The following is a 17,758-nucleotide window of genomic DNA, read 5'->3' as shown; positions in this document are numbered from 1 at the left end:
GAATGGAAGAAAAGATGTAAATATCCATTAGGGATGCTCATGGAGGAGCTTGCAGTAACAAAAGCAACATTGCTTTTGAAAATACATCTTGGATAACAGAGGACTTCAACATTTCAGAAATAACATTTCAATGAATTTCAAAGACCAGAAGACTAAGTGATTCTGTTTCTTCTGTTTACTTCTCTCTTTCAGTAGCAATGAAAGGACTAAATGTATATTCAGGCACGTTGTTGCTCACTCCCCAGGTACTCAGGGAAGTTTAATGCTTATCTCTGCTACAAATAAAGCTATCGTTCCTTGCAAAGGATTCTTGTTTCTGTAGAAAACCAGACTCTTTCAGACAAGACATGTTCTCTGCCAGACCCTCTCTTCTACTGTCAGCCCAAAAGGAACTGAGAGCAAAGAAACAGTGAAAATGTTACTTCTGAAAGAATTTTTTCTCAAGGGAAATAAGGAAAACAGAGGGGTGGGAACCTGTTTTGTCAAGGTCCACACATATTGTTCACCATTTGGGCTCCTTTTAAGCTCTGTTATCAGTCTACCAATTACTAACTTAATCACTGTGTATTAAAACACTTTCCTGAGATTACAGGAAGGAAGGTGTCGTGTGACTTCGCTTTGGACACAGCCTTGGCTGCAGCAGGGCTGTGCACTCCCAGCCCTTTTGTTTCCATATAGGTAAACTATAACTAGATTTATGAATGCTCCCCTCAGCAGGGTGACGCCTCCTCCGAATCCCACCTTTTGCTTCAAGAGGCAACGGTCAGGGGGAGGGAATCAGCTCCTGTGCGTGAAGGTATTCAGGAGAGAAACACAGCCCACTCCATAGCAACTGACCAATAAGAGGAATTGCCGTGTTGGCAGAAGGCTTAAGGCTGATAAATTCCACGGGTCTCAGATAACACATTCTGGAGACAACTCCCATTGTTACGGCCATAAAAGAGCTGGGGTGGGGGAAAGGAGCACACGCTCCTGCCTCACGGTCACAAACGGTGTGAGCTGCAGCTTGGGTCAGGTCCTTGGTATTTCCTACCATGGCCAGTTACAGCTTCAGGCGAACTACCTCTTCTGTGGCAGGGGGAGCTGGTGGCTCCAGGGGCGGTTTTGGTGGAGGTTTCTTTAGGGCTCCAAGCATCCATGGGGGATCTGGTGGCAGGGGTGTGTCAGTCTCTTCTGCTAGATTTGTCTCTTCTGGCCTAGGAAGCGGCCTGGGTGGTGGGTATGGAAGTTTCAGCAGCAGCTTTAGTGGTGGTTATGGTGGTGGTTTGGTTAGCGGTGATGGCCTCCTCTCAGGAAATGAAAAGGCAACTATGCAAAGCCTGAACGAACGCCTCGCATCTTACCTGGACAAAGTGCGTGCGCTGGAAGAGGCAAACTCTGATCTTGAAACTAAAATCCGAGACTGGTACCAAAAACAAGGACCAGGCCCAGCTCGGGACTACAGTTCTTATTACAAGACTATCGAAGACCTTCGAGACAAGGTAGGTGTTAACTTTTATTAAAAATCATCTTAGATTTGCACGTAAGAAGGAAGCATAAGAGCCCAAAGAGAAAAACTTCACTAGGAAAACACCCAGAAGGCATTGCAGTTTATGAAAAGGAGAGGAAGATGAAATGGATATGTAATGATTGGGTGGGGCAGATAAAGAAAATTACCAGTATGGAATTATCTACTTTTTAAAATGTTAGCTAAGAGAATGTAGCAAACAGTCAGTCTGAGATGCCTTAGTACTTAATTCTCTGATAATGCTTGCTTTTAACAAAGCATATATACACACACACACACACAAGTATATATATATATACACATGCTGGTCATATATACGTATATGATCAGTTAACATGTATGTGACCATATATATACTGATAAATACAAAGAGATTCAAATGACAACATCAACCTGCCTATCCCTGTAGTCTGTTACCTGCCATATAGCTTGAAAAACTTCAGAGGCACATACACACTGCTTTAACAGTAAAAATAAAAACTGGTTAAGTACAATTTTGTAAATGTGAAGATAACAGCTCAAGATTTCATCACCATACATTTATTTTTCTTTCACATTTCAGTTACTTGAGCTTGGAATTGAAATAAGAGTGCTGAAATATTTGGCTTATGGAAAAAGGAATTAGCAGACATGAAGCAATCAATCCCATATATAAATGCAGGATTTGCCCCAACAGCCCATGGGTACCTGATAACAGATTACTTTGCGATGATACACACCCCAGAAAACATAGGTAGTAGATGATTAAATTATGTAAATAAATGAAAGAAAACTTGAGGTTTAGTTTTCACTGTTCAGCTTGGAGTTCATGACCGCTCCCACACAGGTTACTTTCTCCTTGCTTCCTCCATTCACATTCTCTACTGATTTCAGAAACTGAGCTCCAGTAAAGGCAGAACTGGCAATTAGATTTTCTCCTTTTACTATTCTTTCCCCTTCTCTCTTTTACTCCCCTCAGTTAGGAGAGAGAAAATGTTGTTCCAGCTGTTTTTGTGGATGACCTTTTGAGTTTTAAAAGTGGCAGGCAAAAAAGACATGCTTTCTAGGTAAAAATTAACAGGGATTACTTCTGAATAAACAAAATTTCCTTTAGGGGCTTTCACAATGTATTAGAAGAATCAATAAACACTACCCTGGATATTCTAGGAAATAAAAAAAAGTGTTCAAAAACTATACAAATGCAATATGAACCCATATTGTTTACGAAACACAAATGTCATTTCTTTTAATATCACACAGACTTTGTAATCACCTCCCATCGTTAAGAAAATGCATAATGAGAATAAATTTTGCCACGAGGGGTCTGCAGACTTTGCTTCCTTTGCATCTCTCCAGGAAATAGGCTTCTTGCCTCAGTCCTACAACATCACCTACCCCCTGGCTCACCAAAGTCCTCTCCCTCCAAGACAGCATGTAGTTTTTTCTCACTGTGGGACTTCTAGCTAAAAGCCACTTCATATGCCAGACAAGAGTAAGAGGACCTATCCATAACTGACAATCATGGCAAAAGTACTGTGATAAATCTGTGATACCTATTTGCTATAGATCATTGATACTTTCCTACTGAGACCAAATAAAATACACCCTTATTTGGTGTAGCTACAGATGAACTAGAATCTTGACTCTTTTATCTTTAGCTCAGGAAAGAAGATAGCATAGTTGTTTCAGCCTCAGCAATGAACTCTCATTGTTTGTAGATCCTTGATGCCACTATCGACAACTCGAAGATTGTCTTGCAGATTGACAATGCCAGGCTGGCTGCTGATGACTTCAAAACCAAGTGAGTAATTTCTGAATGGAAAAAGGTCTCTTGAGCAGGCAAAAATCCTTGTTGAGCCAAAGGGCAGTGGCTGTGAAAAAAGAAAGGAATGCCTATAAAATCTCTGTATGAACACTAGTTTGATCCTGTGGTTGCAGTTCAGCCCTTTATGTATTTGCTGAAAGCGCCACCTGCACCATGGAAAATTTTATATCACGTAAAATATGTGGAGAAAATTTTAATGCTGGACAACATTTGCTACATCACGAATCCTACAAAACCAGATACATTTATAGCAAATAATGTGTTTCATGGTGGGCTGGCTTAACAGCTAACCTGAATAGTTTTGTTTTGCTTTTTTAAGGTTTGAAACAGAGCAAGCTCTTCGCATGAGCGTGGAGGCGGACATCAATGGCCTGCGCAGGGTCCTGGATGAGCTCACCCTGGCTAGAACAGACCTGGAGCTGCAGATTGAAACCTTAAAGGAGGAGCTGGCCTACCTAAAGAAAAACCATGAGGAGGTAAAAAGAAACCCAAGAAACACATTTGAAAGTGACATTAGAAAAACAGTGTGTGGAAATGTGGAGTCCCTCAGGATTGCCCTGGGCTCTCCAACAGTGAAGAAAAGATTTCTGTGCAGACTGGGAAACTAAAGATACCCCCTGCAAGTATTTAAGGGGAGTCAGTCAGACCTTAGCCCTTGAAGAAAGAATGGAAGGTTCATAATGTTTTCAGTTTATGATTGTACCCTCTTTTGTCTTCCTCTGCCATGTCCACATAGGAAATGAGTTCCCTGGGAGGGCAAGTAGCTGGCCAAGTCAGTGTTGAACTGGACTCTGCTCCAGGCATTGACCTGTCCAAGATCCTCGCTGATATGAGAGACCAGTATGAACACATGGCTGAGAAGAACAGGAAGGATGCTGAGGCCTGGTTCCACAGCAAGGTAGAAATAAAACCACACTATACAAATACTAACCAAAAAAATCCATGAAAGAAACAAAATAATTATTAAAACACACAGCAAACTGCTGTGAAAGTCTTATGACCCCCATATTTCTCATGTAATGTTTTCCCTGTTTCAGACGGATGAACTGAACCGTGAAGTAGCTGTCAATACTGAACAACTGCAGAGCAGCAAGTCCGAAGTCACTGACCTGAGACGCACCCTCCAAGGGCTGGAAATAGAACTTCAGTCCCAGCTCAGCATGGTACGTTAAAATTTGCACTGCATGAACCCCCCTGCCACTGAAATGGGTACGTATTCCCCGCCCTGCAAGGACTCCTGCATATGGCAGCAACCTTTTTGTGGTTTCCCCTCCTACCTCTCTGCTCTCAGAAAGCCACGCTGGAAAGCACCCTGGCAGACACGGAAGGGCGTTACGGTGCCCAGCTGGCGCAGATCCAGGGCCTGATTGGCAGCATCGAGGCGCAGCTGGCCGAGCTCCGAGCTGATATGGAGCGCCAGAACAGCGAATACAAGATCCTCATGGATATCAAGACTCGACTGGAGCAAGAGATCGCTACTTACCAACAACTCCTGGAAGACCAGGAGTCCCAGTAAGTAACTCTGCTCACCGCAGAAAACCTTTTTGCTAGCCTCATAAAGTTTGACCATGCCTTGGTGCTCATTTGCCACAGCACCACATTACACACAACTTCAAATACACCTGGGGTTCTAAAATTTTTAACAAATTAATTTTTCTGGACCAGCTAGAAATGTTACTATTCCCATTTACATTAAGCGAGTACCTGAAAGAGTTTCTAAACAAAAAGGCAAACTGACAAGCAGTATAAGAGATTAAATGCAACTAACAGTTAAAGTGATAACTAATCATTAGCTGCTTGACATTCAGGAAACATACTGCAGTTAATAACGTTTTATAGAACGTAAGGATTAACACTAAATTCCCATAATCTTCCCTTTACCAGTTAAATAGCTCTTGCCTCATAGGAATCAGTGTAGAAGAAAATATTCTGAAGAGAAGGCAGACAAGCTAGCTATGTTCAGATAGCCATTAAGTGGACCTCCCACATGGGAGCACAGCTCTCTGTCATTTCACATATAGCCTCAAGGAGGAAAATATCTCATAGCCTGGAACAAAAAAATGAGGTAGGAATTGAAAGGTTTTGATTTCCTCTATTCCTTCTTCTCCATAATTGTCTTTTCCCACAGCAGTTGATTAAAAATATATTTCCTACAACAATTCCCTCTCCCAAGCTGAGTGGGAGAGCAAGGAGATGACCATCTCCTCTCTGACTATATACAAAATGTACCTGATAGAGAATTTGCTTTCATACATCCTCATCTCACGCAGTATTTGATGTGTTACCTCTCTTTTCAACTGTTATCTCTTTGTTCTACAGGATGTTTGGCTCCCCTTCCGGAACTGCCGGTAAGAATTCTTTCTCTTTCAGGAAACCTTTAGGAGTCAAAGAAGTTTTCTTTTCTAAAAGGAAATATATATACATTATGGTAGTTGTGGCCATTCTAGAGACTGGGCTGCTGCACTTATTTGTGTCACAGAAAAGAATCTCATAAGTAACAAATGATGACTCTGGCTAGCATTTAACAAATTTCAGTCATTAAAAGATGTTAAACATCAGGAAAAAATCTCAGACTATGCCACAGGAAAGGCTAAGTAAAGCATAAAATGCTTAATCATTCCCCCAGATGAAAGGATACAAGAAATTTAAGCTTGGCCAGCTCAGGGGAATTGTATGAACATGCAAATAAAACTTGCCTTGAGCTTTTAAAGGTCAGCTGTATTGTAAAAGTGATGTATGAGTCAAATCAATGCTATGAAGGAGAAAACTTCTGAGAGAAGGGAATGAGAGACGAGACATAAACTAAGCTCAGCACCCACTGCAGATGGTCTCATGTGTGTTATGCTTAAGTAATTGCTGTTCTTTCTCTCCATATTATTGTAGACAAAAGAGACAAGCTGGCAGATGGAAAATAGTACTGAAAGTCCTCCAAATGTCACCTTCAACGTAAGAAAAAGCAGACAACACACAGGAACTGAAACGGAGAGGAATCACTAAACTGCTGAAAATTACTATCTTAAAGCACAGAAAATTCTTGACCACACAAAGTTTAAGTAGATTCATCCATTTAGTGCTGATCAATTTGCAAACTGGGTTAGCTTTTCAATTATTTCTAGTTCTTTCAGGTACTGAATTGCTGTATCTAATAAAGATGATTTTCTTCTTGCAATCTTAGCTTCTTTCGGGTTATTGTGATATTGTTACTGAAGTTTGGCTTTAATTAGGCGGGAAATAGCCTCCCCGACAGGTTAATGCTCACAGTGTCTGTGGGTGGGTGGCTTGAGCTCCATCTCCGACTTCTTCTAATTCCTCTTGCTGGCGGGAGCCCTGAATATGGAGACAACAGCATCCTCAGCCCCTCAGAGTGGGGAATACAAGAGTGACTTTTGTTTCTAACTACATTGGCTGTGCACTCTGAAGAGCAGTAACAGTGAGAAGTGATTCTGGTAGGAAGCAAGAGCTGGGAGACATTTTGTTGGGGTAAACTGTAAAGCTATTAAAATGGCTTGAAGATAATTCCTACAGAAACAAATAGGAATGAGAAACAGCTGTGAGATTTCCTCACTCACTTTCCCAGTTCATACAGGTAACAAACCTTTAGCACCGATTTTAGCCACCTTCATTCTCATGCCATTGAAAGGATATTATCGTAGCTGAAATTCTAAAGGCAATCACTTTTAGTTCAAGCCCCCAGAAATCAGTAATTTCATTTCCAACCATCCCTCTGCAAGCTTACAGCCAAGAAAGTTTTTCAGGGTTTGTGCTAAAAGAAAATCATGGCTATAGCCTAACTATCACATTCCCACCTCCTACTATTACAGAAGGCACACAGTTAGCTAGTCAACTGAGGGTGAAATTGGACCGACGGTATGCCCAGACTAAAAGTAACCCCAATACTGCACTCCTGCAGAGTGGATCACCTTGCAGCCTGTGTTTCAGGGAGACACCATCAAATCCTTCAGCACTTCTCTCCTTGGACTCAGAAGGGAATAATTATTTCACCCTTGTTCATAACTGCATGTTCATAACAGATTAATGGAGTGTTCCCATGGCAAGGAGCATACCAAAGCCATGGACCTCCTCTATCAAGGTTGGGCAATCCAGTGCAAGAGGTGCTGATGCTTGGTTTTGGTTCAGCAGTGACTCAGGTGAGCTGTCAAGCACTGACACAGAAAATCCCAGCTTAGCCTCTGGAAATCTAGCATGATAGCATGAGGCAGTGGCTTCATTGTGACAGGGAAAAACTGTGACAGGGAAAAACTGTGACAGGAAAGAAAAACAGTCAAAAAAGTAAGAATCAGCAAAGAAGTATAGAGAAGAGGACAAGATGGGAAGAATGGGAGGACTAAGGTGTTCCGGTGGAAACAAGTGCAGAATCGAAAGGGAGCAGTGGCATGAAAAGCACCGGCATACACGAGGTGCGAGTGGTTTTTCAGAAGCTCACCCATTTATGCGGTGTCCGCTTTTGGCAGAGCAAGGAGAAGAAAGCTCTTGCGCATTAAATGCTTCACTACAGGCTGTTCCTGAGTGCTGACACACTTTCTAATAAATGCTTTGTACCAAATGTATTCCCTGCAACAGTTAGAACTGGAATCCGTCCCAGATGAAAGAACAAACAACTCCAGGTCTGTTTTTTAATCTTAACAAACCCCGTTCCCTGAGAGCAAGTTCTTGTGACAAAACCAGTCAGAGTATGAGATTACTGGTGCAGATTTCTTGTGTTGTATAGCTGCAAATGTGAAAGTCTGATGAGAAATTCTCGTGCTCCAAGAATGCAAACTGTAAGTTATAAGGACACTTTGCAAATGTGTATTTTGACCAAAAAGTTTTATTTTCACAGGCTGAATTAAATGCATGTTTAGAAAAAAAGATGTTTAAAAGGTTAACAGTTTAAAAGTGTTTAAGAGGTTAGAAGTGCCAACAACTGAATGATTCATAAACCCTGCTAAAGAAATTGAGGGCTTCAGAGACTTGAAAGAATCTTGAAAAGGCTAGAATTCTTTTTTTTATAGCCTAATTTGAATTTTAGTTTATCATTTTATTGATTTTGTCCCATATCTGTAGAGTAATGGAAGACTTCTGGTGAAATGTTTAATATAAAATAACTCAGAGACTATAATTTTAGAGTTTGGTTCAGAAAAAAAGTGGGTTTTAAAGGTATGTAATGTCTGAGTGATGGTTTATCAGCAAAGACTGAGATGATAAACAAGCTACTTCTCAAATGGAACTCTCTGTCCTCCTGGAAGGAAAGTCTAAAATGTGTCAACTCCGTTAATGCCATAACAGAAGTAATAAAACAGTTTGCACAGCACAGGCATGTCAGGGAATGTCTTCCAGGAATGCTCTGTGGAGCATGACAAACCAAGGAGCTTATGCACCACAAGGACAATGCTGAATACTGTGCAAAGGATGAAACTGTGTGTCAAGGCATTGGATAAGAAATCTTAGAGTGAAGATAGTGAGAACAGAATAAAGGATAAACTTGAAATGGCATTTTTTCTTTAACTTCATCATGTGACAGGGTTCAGTTTCCTTGTACAGATTATAAGGAGAAAATTTTGTAGATTGAAGTTCACATTCCAGCTGCAGGAAAGAGCTAAATGAAGAATGCACAGAGCAACACAGATCTCTACTGGTACAGAGACAGCACCAATTTGAGACGTTCCTTCAAAGTCCTAAGAGGTTATGAATCTGGAATCATTCCAAACCTCATGAATTTAGAGAAACGTAACTGATTTTTTTTTTTAAATCTCAGATAGAACATAGCTAAAATGCAGAAATAATAATTGAAAAGAATAATATGACTGTGTGTAGAACTATACCTAGTTCTAGAACTGAGCTAAAGACAGATGATTTTCACCTACTTGTTCAAATTCAGATATGAAATTAGATTCATCAAAACACTTTTGATTTCTAAACTTTTATTAATGAAATACAAAGTTGTATATAATTTTTCACCAAAGCAAGCTTTGCCTTACATAGTCTATTATAAAATGATATAATGCATTTAGGTTTTGATATAGAAGTCTTCAACCTGGAGACAGTAATAAACCAGCAATATCTATATAAATAAATACCGTGAGTGAGTGAATTCTGAATACACACAAGCACTTGCCAGCAGTCTGCTCCCAGTGTAGAGGTACAGACATATTTACCATTTTGCTCTCACCAGAAGAGCCAATGTTCATGAGCAAGCTCTCAAAAGCAAAGTTTTTTTCTCTTTAGGAAAATACCTGTGAAGCACAGCAACTGAAGCTAGCTGCAAATAAATGATCCAAAACCGACCACCTCCAAACTGCACAGTGCTTCGTTGAGGCACCTTTCCTTGGATTCTCCTTTGGTTTGAAAATACTAGTGACAATTTCTAGTCAAATATTAGGAACTATTTAGAAGTAGTTGTTCAATATGAAAGAACAAATAGCGAAGATGAAGCCAGGGATAAGCCTCAGGTCTGCAAATGCTGCACTCTGCATTTACAAGCTTTTGATCACTGGGGACACACCCTAAGGATCTGAGTTTGATGGTTAACAGAAAATTGAAAAAGCCTCAGAATCCCCACCACTATGGTTTTCTGAATTATGTTATAGGACATAATCTGTATTGGCTGCTCGATTTATTTTTTATTTTTCCCAATGGTAAATATTCCACAGGAAACAACAGCTTGGTATCTGCTACCTGGATTTTATAAGTGTTCATCTGATAACAATCTAGAATAATGCACACGGCACTTTAAAAAGCAGCACAACATATTTCACCAGCAAGATTCCAAAGAAGTTATAAAGACTGAGTGAAAGAAGACTGAATGAAAAATCCCCAAAGTTTCCTGTTAAAGTTTATGGTGTTTTCTAGATGTGATTTTGCTAGATTTTTTTTTAAATGGAATTTGATCTTGCTTACTGTGGGATCACTCAGAGTTAAACAGACCTTAGCAGCATGCACACCTCAGGATATTTGCATTACAGGGGTCTTAAAGAAACTTTTTTATCTTTAGGAGAGTTTGTCTAAACTTGTTTCCTGAGATACTAACTCCTGGAGATACACAGATTTGGCAAGCTACGCAGAACCATTAATCTGCCCAACAGCAAAACTGAACTGCTGTGGCAAGGGTCCAGGTTCAGTTTGAAACATGTTGCCACAACTGTGAAACATCCTGTCTTTTCTAATCAGCTGAAGAATGAGTGGACGTTCTCAGAACCAGGCTGTTAAGCTGTGTATCACAGCCAGATTTTTGATGTTCCTTTCCTGCCAAGCACACAACTTTTCTAGTAAAAAGGCTGCGCGTTTCCCTGAGGCTGCAATAAAGTCTCAGCGGTAAATTTCAGAAAACGTCTCAGTTTATTCCAACAACTGGTATGAGCCTCAGTTTATAAATCACCCATCCTGAATTCTAAGGTCATTTTCTGTTGTTAGGGACTGTCAAAAACTGTGCTAAAAACAATGCTCTCCTCATCATGCTGTTAGCAAACCTATCATTTTTCTCCTTTATTTCAAAGTTTTATTTAAAAATAATTTCAGTGGTTCTGAACTAGAGACAGAGAAAGTTCCTCCCATCTTCACTTCACGCCTGCTTTTTTCCCTCCTCTCAACCCTCAGTTTTCCTTAAACCACTATGCACCCATACCCCTACTTCTTCAACTGCAACTTGCGGCTTTCATCTGAAGAATGTCACCTTGTTGTGCAAAGAGAATGGGGCTCTCCTCAAACCCCACACTGTTGCCACACTCTCCACACACACCTTATCCCCAGTGGCACACCCCAGCAAGGCAAACAAGCAGTTAATACTTCCTTAAAAATCTCCCAAATCTGGTTTCCCATAATTATATGGTACCGAACAGAGCTGTATTACTGAATTACTGCCTTTTGAATTTCACTAGCAAATTATTAGATTTGAAAAAAACTGGTGTTTCAGACTCCTCCTTTAAATGAAGGATTAAGATTAAGCACTCTTCTAAGTGCTTCTCAAATCTTATTTTCAAGAATTACTTCATACCATAGTGCATATTGGCATTAAACACATTAATTAAACACATTAATTGCTATCTGAACAGTTTCATCTTTGGTCACACTGTATTTTGTTTACGTTTTCCAACAGTAAACAGGAACTTAGTCCTCCCACATTTCTTCTTTTAATTGAATTATTTCAATCTTGTATTACCTTTCTTGACTATTTCACAAGCATTAATAAATTAACTATGCCCACTCTTCCTTGTATGTTGATGGATGCTAATTGCTCCTCATGCAACGCTATGATGATATGCTTTCTGTACTAAAAATTCAGACTCCAAAATCTTAAAAACTAGTTCCAAGCAAAGAACAGGAATAAGAACGTATCAAACTCAATTCCAAATTTTTAATGGGAAAAAGCATGGATAGAAAAGAAGAAATAATGGTGAGATGAACAGATGATTGCACATTTTTCAATGAAAGGAGAATTTTACTTAAACTTCATTTTTAGAAAAAGTTGATGTTCTTAAAATAACCACGGTGATTGCTGTAAATGGGTAAGTGGGTGTGGTTGAACTAATTTTGTTTTTCCATTCTTAAATGTCAGAGAAGCAAACTCCAAGTTTCAGAACTATAGCCTGAAGAAAAAGCACTCATCTGAATCATCCCTTTTGTTTAATTAAAAAAAAAAAAAACCCAAGCCCTAGCCCCTGAGATGCACAGCCAGCTCTCTTTGTGAGGAATGTCATCATAATTGGCCTCACCTCTAGGGAGGAGAATTTTTGGAGGGAGGGTTGCAGGTTGGGTTTGTCTCCTAACACCCCATCTTGAGGATATAAAAGAAGCACCAGAGCAGTGAAGGCACATACTTTCCTCTCCTGCACCAAGCTGAATAACTGACATTAGCGCCTTCTTTTGCTGCAGCTATGGCTACTTCCTTCCTGCACAGCTCTTCTTCTACCTATGGTAGTGTCTCTGGGGGTGGTGGAAGCAGCAGCTCTCGCCTTTCCTCTGTCCGAACAGGAGGAACCCGCCGAACTCCAAGCATACATGGAGGATCTGGTGGCAGGGGTATCTCTGTCTCTTCAGCTAGGTATGTCTCCTCCGTAGGGGGTGGATATGGTGGTAGCTTGTGTTCTGGTTTTGGTGGTGGTTATGGAGGAGGCTATGGTGGCTATGGTGGGGGAGCTGGCTATGGTGGGGGAGCTGGCTATGGTGGGGGAGCTGGCTATGGTGGAGGAGCTGGCTTTGGTGGAGGGGCTGGCTTTGGCGGAGGTTTTGAAGTTGGTGGCTTTGGTGGTGGTAGTGATGGCCTTCTCTCTGGAAATGAAAAGATAACTATGCAGAATCTGAATGACCGTCTGGCTTCGTACCTGGACAAGGTACGAGCACTGGAAGAGGCAAATTCAGATTTAGAAGTTAAAATCCGAGACTGGTATCAGAAGCAAGCTCCCATCAGCCCAGACCGGGACTACAGTAATTATTACAAGATAATTGAAGATCTCCGAGACAAGGTATGACATTCATACATAGAGGAATTATAAGAATGCATTAGAATTGTGGAACTGCATATTCCATTTCTTTAAAATAAACTAAAATAATTACAAAATAAATATTGAAAAACCCAAACCCAAATATATTGTGGTTATGAGCATTCTAGCAGAAAAGAGTAGCTTTTTCTTAATTTAAAAAACGTTATCCTGAAAATGTGACATTTGTTGAAATTAAAATGATTGCACTAAAAGTAAGCAAAACATGGCAAAATGTGTTTAGAATTATCAAGATATATATTCACTAATCAAATAGTAAAGAATGTGATAGGTAGGCCTCAAAGGCTGAAAAAATAATACTCCTAGCTACAGATAAGATCAGGTGTTGTACAAACGTATTTTCTAATTATGTTTCCAATCTGTTTTACACAAAGGTATCTCAGCTCTCTGGTTTGCATATGGTATGTGGAAAAGAGCTTAGCATTTTTGGGTCTTCTCTTTAAAAGCTGTAAGAACTACAGTGTGACCAAAGAGCAACACAACAAATTGAGATGCCTATTGCAATCCAGAAAGCATGTTTAAGCAGTGGCATCACAACAGAGGTCCATTTTGTTCTACCTTCTTTGGTGGTTTACAGCTTCAATAAATACCTACTATGTACTCAGGACCGTGATATTTCACCATTATTCACAGGAACTTTTTTCTGTATTTCTTAATTGCCAGATCCTTGCAGCTACTATTGACAATTCCAGAGTCATTTTGGAGATTGACAATGCCAGGCTGGCTGCAGATGACTTCAGACTGAAGTAAGTTTACCTGGAGCACACTTGTCTTCTCCCTCTTTGTTTCTCTCTCTCAAAAGTTTTCTGAAATTTAGTATTACTTTTTATCTAGAAAATAAAGTTCTTCAGTCACTGAAGGACACATTTTGAAATTATGGATAGGGATTTTTCCTTGACAACTTCTGATGAAAAAGGCCCTGGCAAAATGAATCAATGTGATGAAGGATCAGTTCGGAATATAAACCTGATAGAACACAGCATCCAGATCACTGAGCTGTTTACATAATAAATTACAGTTCATGTCTTAAGTTTTTAGTGATGTTCTTAACTATTTTTAGTAGCCTAAATCACAGCAGAAAAGAAGACAGGAATAGGTTGGGATTTTCACTTGAAAGGAACAGAGTGGCATGAAGAGATCACTGTTTGGTTGCAGTAGCTCTCTCTCAAAGAGTCTGAAATTCAGAAGACAAAGAGTAATTTTGGGCTTATTCAGTCTCATAGACTCAGCAGTACATCAGACACTGCTGAAAGGATGATAAAGATACTTGCGCAACTGATTTATCTTGCAGTGATGTACCTGCAGGTTTATATTTTCTCCTCTAGTGTCCTAGGCAGAACTGGGCAATCTGTGCTTTTCTTCACACCAAATTTGAGAGGACACTGCAAATGGACTGTCCTGTGCGACAACTTTTCTATTGATGCTGATAATCATTATTAGGTTCTGCAACATGAAATATCATGTAGTCCTCAAAAACAAAATCAGATGGCAATGCATGTACTTTCATAGTAGCATGTTGGAAAAAAAGATCTTTACTCCCTTTACACTTCTTTTCAACACATATGTTTTCATTTATAGTCCACTGTTCCTCCTACAGTCAATATAAAATTTAATTGGTTTATAGCTCTACTGAATACAAACCTGTACACATTCCAGTGCTTGTTTCTTTTTTAAACTGCAGATACGAGAATGAGTTGTTCCTGCGCCAGAGCGTAGAGTCCGACATCAACGGCCTGCGCAGAGTCCTGGATGAGCTGACTCTGTCCAGAACTGACCTGGAGATGCAGATTGAAACACTGAAGGAGGAGCTGGCTTATCTAAAGAAGAACCATGAGGAGGTGAGAGTCCGTAACAGTGCAGAGAGGAAATTACTTCCCTTTGGAATTTATGCTTCTCGGGTGGGGAGGGGGAAATCCAAACAAAAAAACCCAGAATGACAACATTACAGCTTAAGAAGAAGAAAACTGTAATATTAAAAGAATCCAAAGTGTGTCCTGAGAACCATTTCTCCGGTTCCAAACTGTTCAGACCTATTAGTTTCAGTCTGACATTCATAAGCACATAACAGGTCACTGAGATAGTTAAGCTGAGTAAAAGAAACGCACATATGAGTTACACATAAATATGTGTGAGTATACAGAGAGTAGCAAAGCATGTGTGATGAGAGATAAAATTTGATAAACATTTTTATGTGTGTTCCACCTATGATACTTGATAATAAAAGTACTGCGTACCATTGCATGAATTGCTGATGGCAGAAAGTATATCAGAAGAGAGAGCCTAAACCTTCTTGTGTGCTCTGCCTTCTGCCCATGCAGGAAATGAAGGAGTATTCAAATCAGCTAAGTGGAACAGTCAACGTGGAAATGGATGCAGCTCCTGGTATTGACCTGACCCGAATTCTCTCTGAGATGAGGCAACAGTATGAAGCTCTGGCTGAGAAGAACCGTAAAGATACTGAGGCCTGGTTCTTCACTCAGGTATAGTTACACCAGTAAACAGCACACTGATGCACTGCCTCATTATTACTGCCCCAGCAGATGGGATGGGCCCTCCCTTTCTCAAAATAATTGAAAACATTTTTATACAATATGTATGTGAGTTTACAGTTGTTTTTTTCTTTCAGACTGATGAGCTGAACCGCCAAGTAGCCACCCATACACAAGAGATACAGACCAGCAAATCGGAGATCACAGAACTGAGACGCACGCTCCAGGGCCTGGAGATTGAGCTCCAGTCGCAGCTCAGCATGGTATGGAGCTGTCCCAGCACATCACAAGTCACTAATAGTGCACTCTCCCTTCCTCCCTCTCTGTCTTGTGCAGAGTTGCCGCAGAGTTGCCTTAGACTCCCCCTCTGTGGGACAAATCTGTATGCTAACCTATTCTGACATTATTCTGCTTTAGAAAGCTGGACTGGAAGCCAACTTGCAGGATACAGAAGGACGATACTGCGCACAGCTGGCACAGATTCAGGTCCTCATCACCAGTGTTGAGGAGCAATTGAGTGAAATTCGAAGTGACATGGAGCGTCAGAACCAGGAGTACAGAATGCTCATGGACATCAAAACTCGCCTGGAGCAAGAAATCGCCACGTACCGCCAGTTGCTGGAGGGCCAGGACTCTCAGTACGTTACTATATAAAAATTCTGTGATGATTATCTAATCATTATGACAATTATCTAATCATGATGATGATTATCTAATCTAAGGTTAATAACATGACACATTGTAAAGCAGTAATTTGTGGTTGCTAAACTGACTCCAGATTACTAAATCACATTCACTGCATATGCAGCCTTTTGAGTAGTGGCAAAACAGATGCCTGGCAAAATCCCAAGCATTACTATAACTCAGGCTAAATCTCCAGATCGATTGTGCTGATGATTTGAAAATATAAATGCAACCATTTTGACTATGATGAACTATTAGAAGGCACCAGGCACCATATGTATGTCTTACATAATCTTCTTGTTGCACTGGAATAATAGCCTTCAGCCTGAAATAACCTATAAAAACCTGTTCTCATTAGTTCTTTAGCTCTTGGTTTTCTGCACTTGTGCACAGAGGTGAAAATATTCATCATCATACACCAGTACTCCTAACTAGAAAAGAACTTGGTACAGACCACAGCTTACTTTACTTTAGTAAAATCTACATTTTAGGGCCCATTTCTCATATCTGATCTACACATGGAATTACTTTTGATTTCTGAGGAGGAATCAGCTCCTTATATTGTTTCTAAATTATGACATTTTGAGAAAAGGGGAAGTATGGAAACATGAAATTGCTACTATACCCTTAATTGGTTTAGTGGTGGACTTGGCAGTGTTAGGTTAATGGGTGGACTGGATGATCTTAAAGGTCTTTTCCAACCTAAACGATTCGATGATTCTATGATTCCATACAGAGACATATCAGGACCAAGAACTAGTCTGAGTGCTGTTCATATTTCCTATTGAGTACATAGGAGTGGCCTTCAAAGCAGAAAGCACCTTAACAATAACAGTAGTAACAACATGCCTGAGAACCCATTGAAAGCGGCAGTGTGAAACCATGGCTATTCACCCGCAGTGGTTCCTAAATGGATCAACAGTTTCAGTGGGCAGGGTCGGTGATGGTCATTAATCAACTATTTCTTCTTTTCTACAGGATATCAGGAGTGATCCCTAAGGATGGTAAGAAAAATTTTGATTTAAAGAGGGGCTGAAATGAATTGACAAAATAGGATTAAATAAACCTACCTTTTTTGCTTAGGATTTCTTCTTACTAACACAGACCACATTCTTTATCATTTAGAGACAAAAATATAATACTTTATCTTATTTTACATGCACTTTTGAAACCAGTAGCTTGCCAAAATGATTGCATGAACTCCTCATGGGATTCTAAAATACCAAAATCTCCCAAAGATTCCCAAGTTCCTCTGCTGATTCACACAACATACGAGATACATCCAAATCTGACATGTGATGTGCACTCTTAAGATTTACTAGATGTGGACAAGTAGGGAGAGAAGATAAGATGTAAAGGCAGTTCCCCCTTTGATATGTGAAAAAGATCTTGTGCGGAAATAAACAAAACAACCCCATCGAACAGCTCTTCAGTGTGTTAGCAGTGCGTTTTTTTTTTCCACAGTTGAATTTTTTTTTTTCTCCCACAACAGCATCTCTGAGCAGTGGAAGAGTTCGCACCAGCATTGAAGATAATGGAAAACCTGTTTCTACCCATGAAAGGAGATTCTAATAAAGAAATACTGAATCCCCTCTTGCATATGACACCATATAAAACCAGTGCAGCCTACACATTGGCTAATGCTAAGAGAAATAACCTTTTACTTCCGCCAGATCACAAGAATGTAATCCAAGAATGTGCAACAGCTTGATGTCTTTCCTTAAATTTGCTCTCCCTTTTTACATGATCTTTTGGCTCTGTGGGTCAGAGATGACAAGCT

General features: G+C 40.1%; 2 protein-coding genes across 2 annotated transcripts; both read left to right on the top strand.

The window, feature by feature from the left end:
- Nucleotides 1–1,034: 1,034 nt before the first annotated feature.
- LOC104031195 (keratin, type I cytoskeletal 19) lies at nucleotides 1,035–6,226 on the top strand. The gene is made up of 8 exons (XM_009483111.2): nucleotides 1,035–1,481; nucleotides 3,205–3,287; nucleotides 3,631–3,787; nucleotides 4,048–4,209; nucleotides 4,349–4,474; nucleotides 4,603–4,823; nucleotides 5,631–5,659; nucleotides 6,195–6,226. The coding sequence occupies exons 1-8, from the start codon at nucleotides 1,035–1,037 to the stop codon at nucleotides 6,224–6,226; spliced, it is 1,257 nt and encodes a 418-aa protein (XP_009481386.1).
- Nucleotides 6,227–12,181: 5,955 nt separating this feature from the next.
- Nucleotides 12,182–17,550, top strand: LOC104031209 (keratin, type I cytoskeletal 19). Its single transcript, XM_075722829.1, has 8 exons — nucleotides 12,182–12,769; nucleotides 13,469–13,551; nucleotides 14,487–14,643; nucleotides 15,124–15,285; nucleotides 15,432–15,557; nucleotides 15,712–15,932; nucleotides 16,957–16,982; nucleotides 17,471–17,550. The coding sequence occupies exons 1-8, from the start codon at nucleotides 12,182–12,184 to the stop codon at nucleotides 17,548–17,550; spliced, it is 1,443 nt and encodes a 480-aa protein (XP_075578944.1).
- The last annotated feature ends 208 nt before the right edge of the window (nucleotides 17,551–17,758 follow it).

The sequence above is a fragment of the Pelecanus crispus genome, chromosome 18, assembly GCF_030463565.1.
Source record: "Pelecanus crispus isolate bPelCri1 chromosome 18, bPelCri1.pri, whole genome shotgun sequence".
Classification (NCBI taxonomy): Eukaryota; Metazoa; Chordata; class Aves; order Pelecaniformes; family Pelecanidae; genus Pelecanus; species Pelecanus crispus.
Note: the sequence above shows the minus strand (reverse complement) of the source record. Positions and strands in the feature narration are given on the sequence as shown.

Bases quoted from the DNA above. Each gene is read 5' to 3' on its own strand.
- LOC104031195 (XM_009483111.2), top strand. From the start codon at position 1,035: ATGGCCAGTTACAGCTTCAGGCGAACTACCTCTTCTGTGGCAGGGGGA. The intron at 3,288-3,630 runs GTGAGTAATTTC...TGCTTTTTTAAG, and splicing joins GCTGATGACTTCAAAACCAA to GTTTGAAACAGAGCAAGCTC. The intron at 5,660-6,194 runs GTAAGAATTCTT...ATATTATTGTAG, and splicing joins CTCCCCTTCCGGAACTGCCG to ACAAAAGAGACAAGCTGGCA.
- LOC104031209 (XM_075722829.1), top strand. From the start codon at position 12,182: ATGGCTACTTCCTTCCTGCACAGCTCTTCTTCTACCTATGGTAGTGTC. The intron at 14,644-15,123 runs GTGAGAGTCCGT...CTGCCCATGCAG, and splicing joins TAAAGAAGAACCATGAGGAG to GAAATGAAGGAGTATTCAAA. The intron at 15,558-15,711 runs GTATGGAGCTGT...ATTCTGCTTTAG, and splicing joins TCCAGTCGCAGCTCAGCATG to AAAGCTGGACTGGAAGCCAA.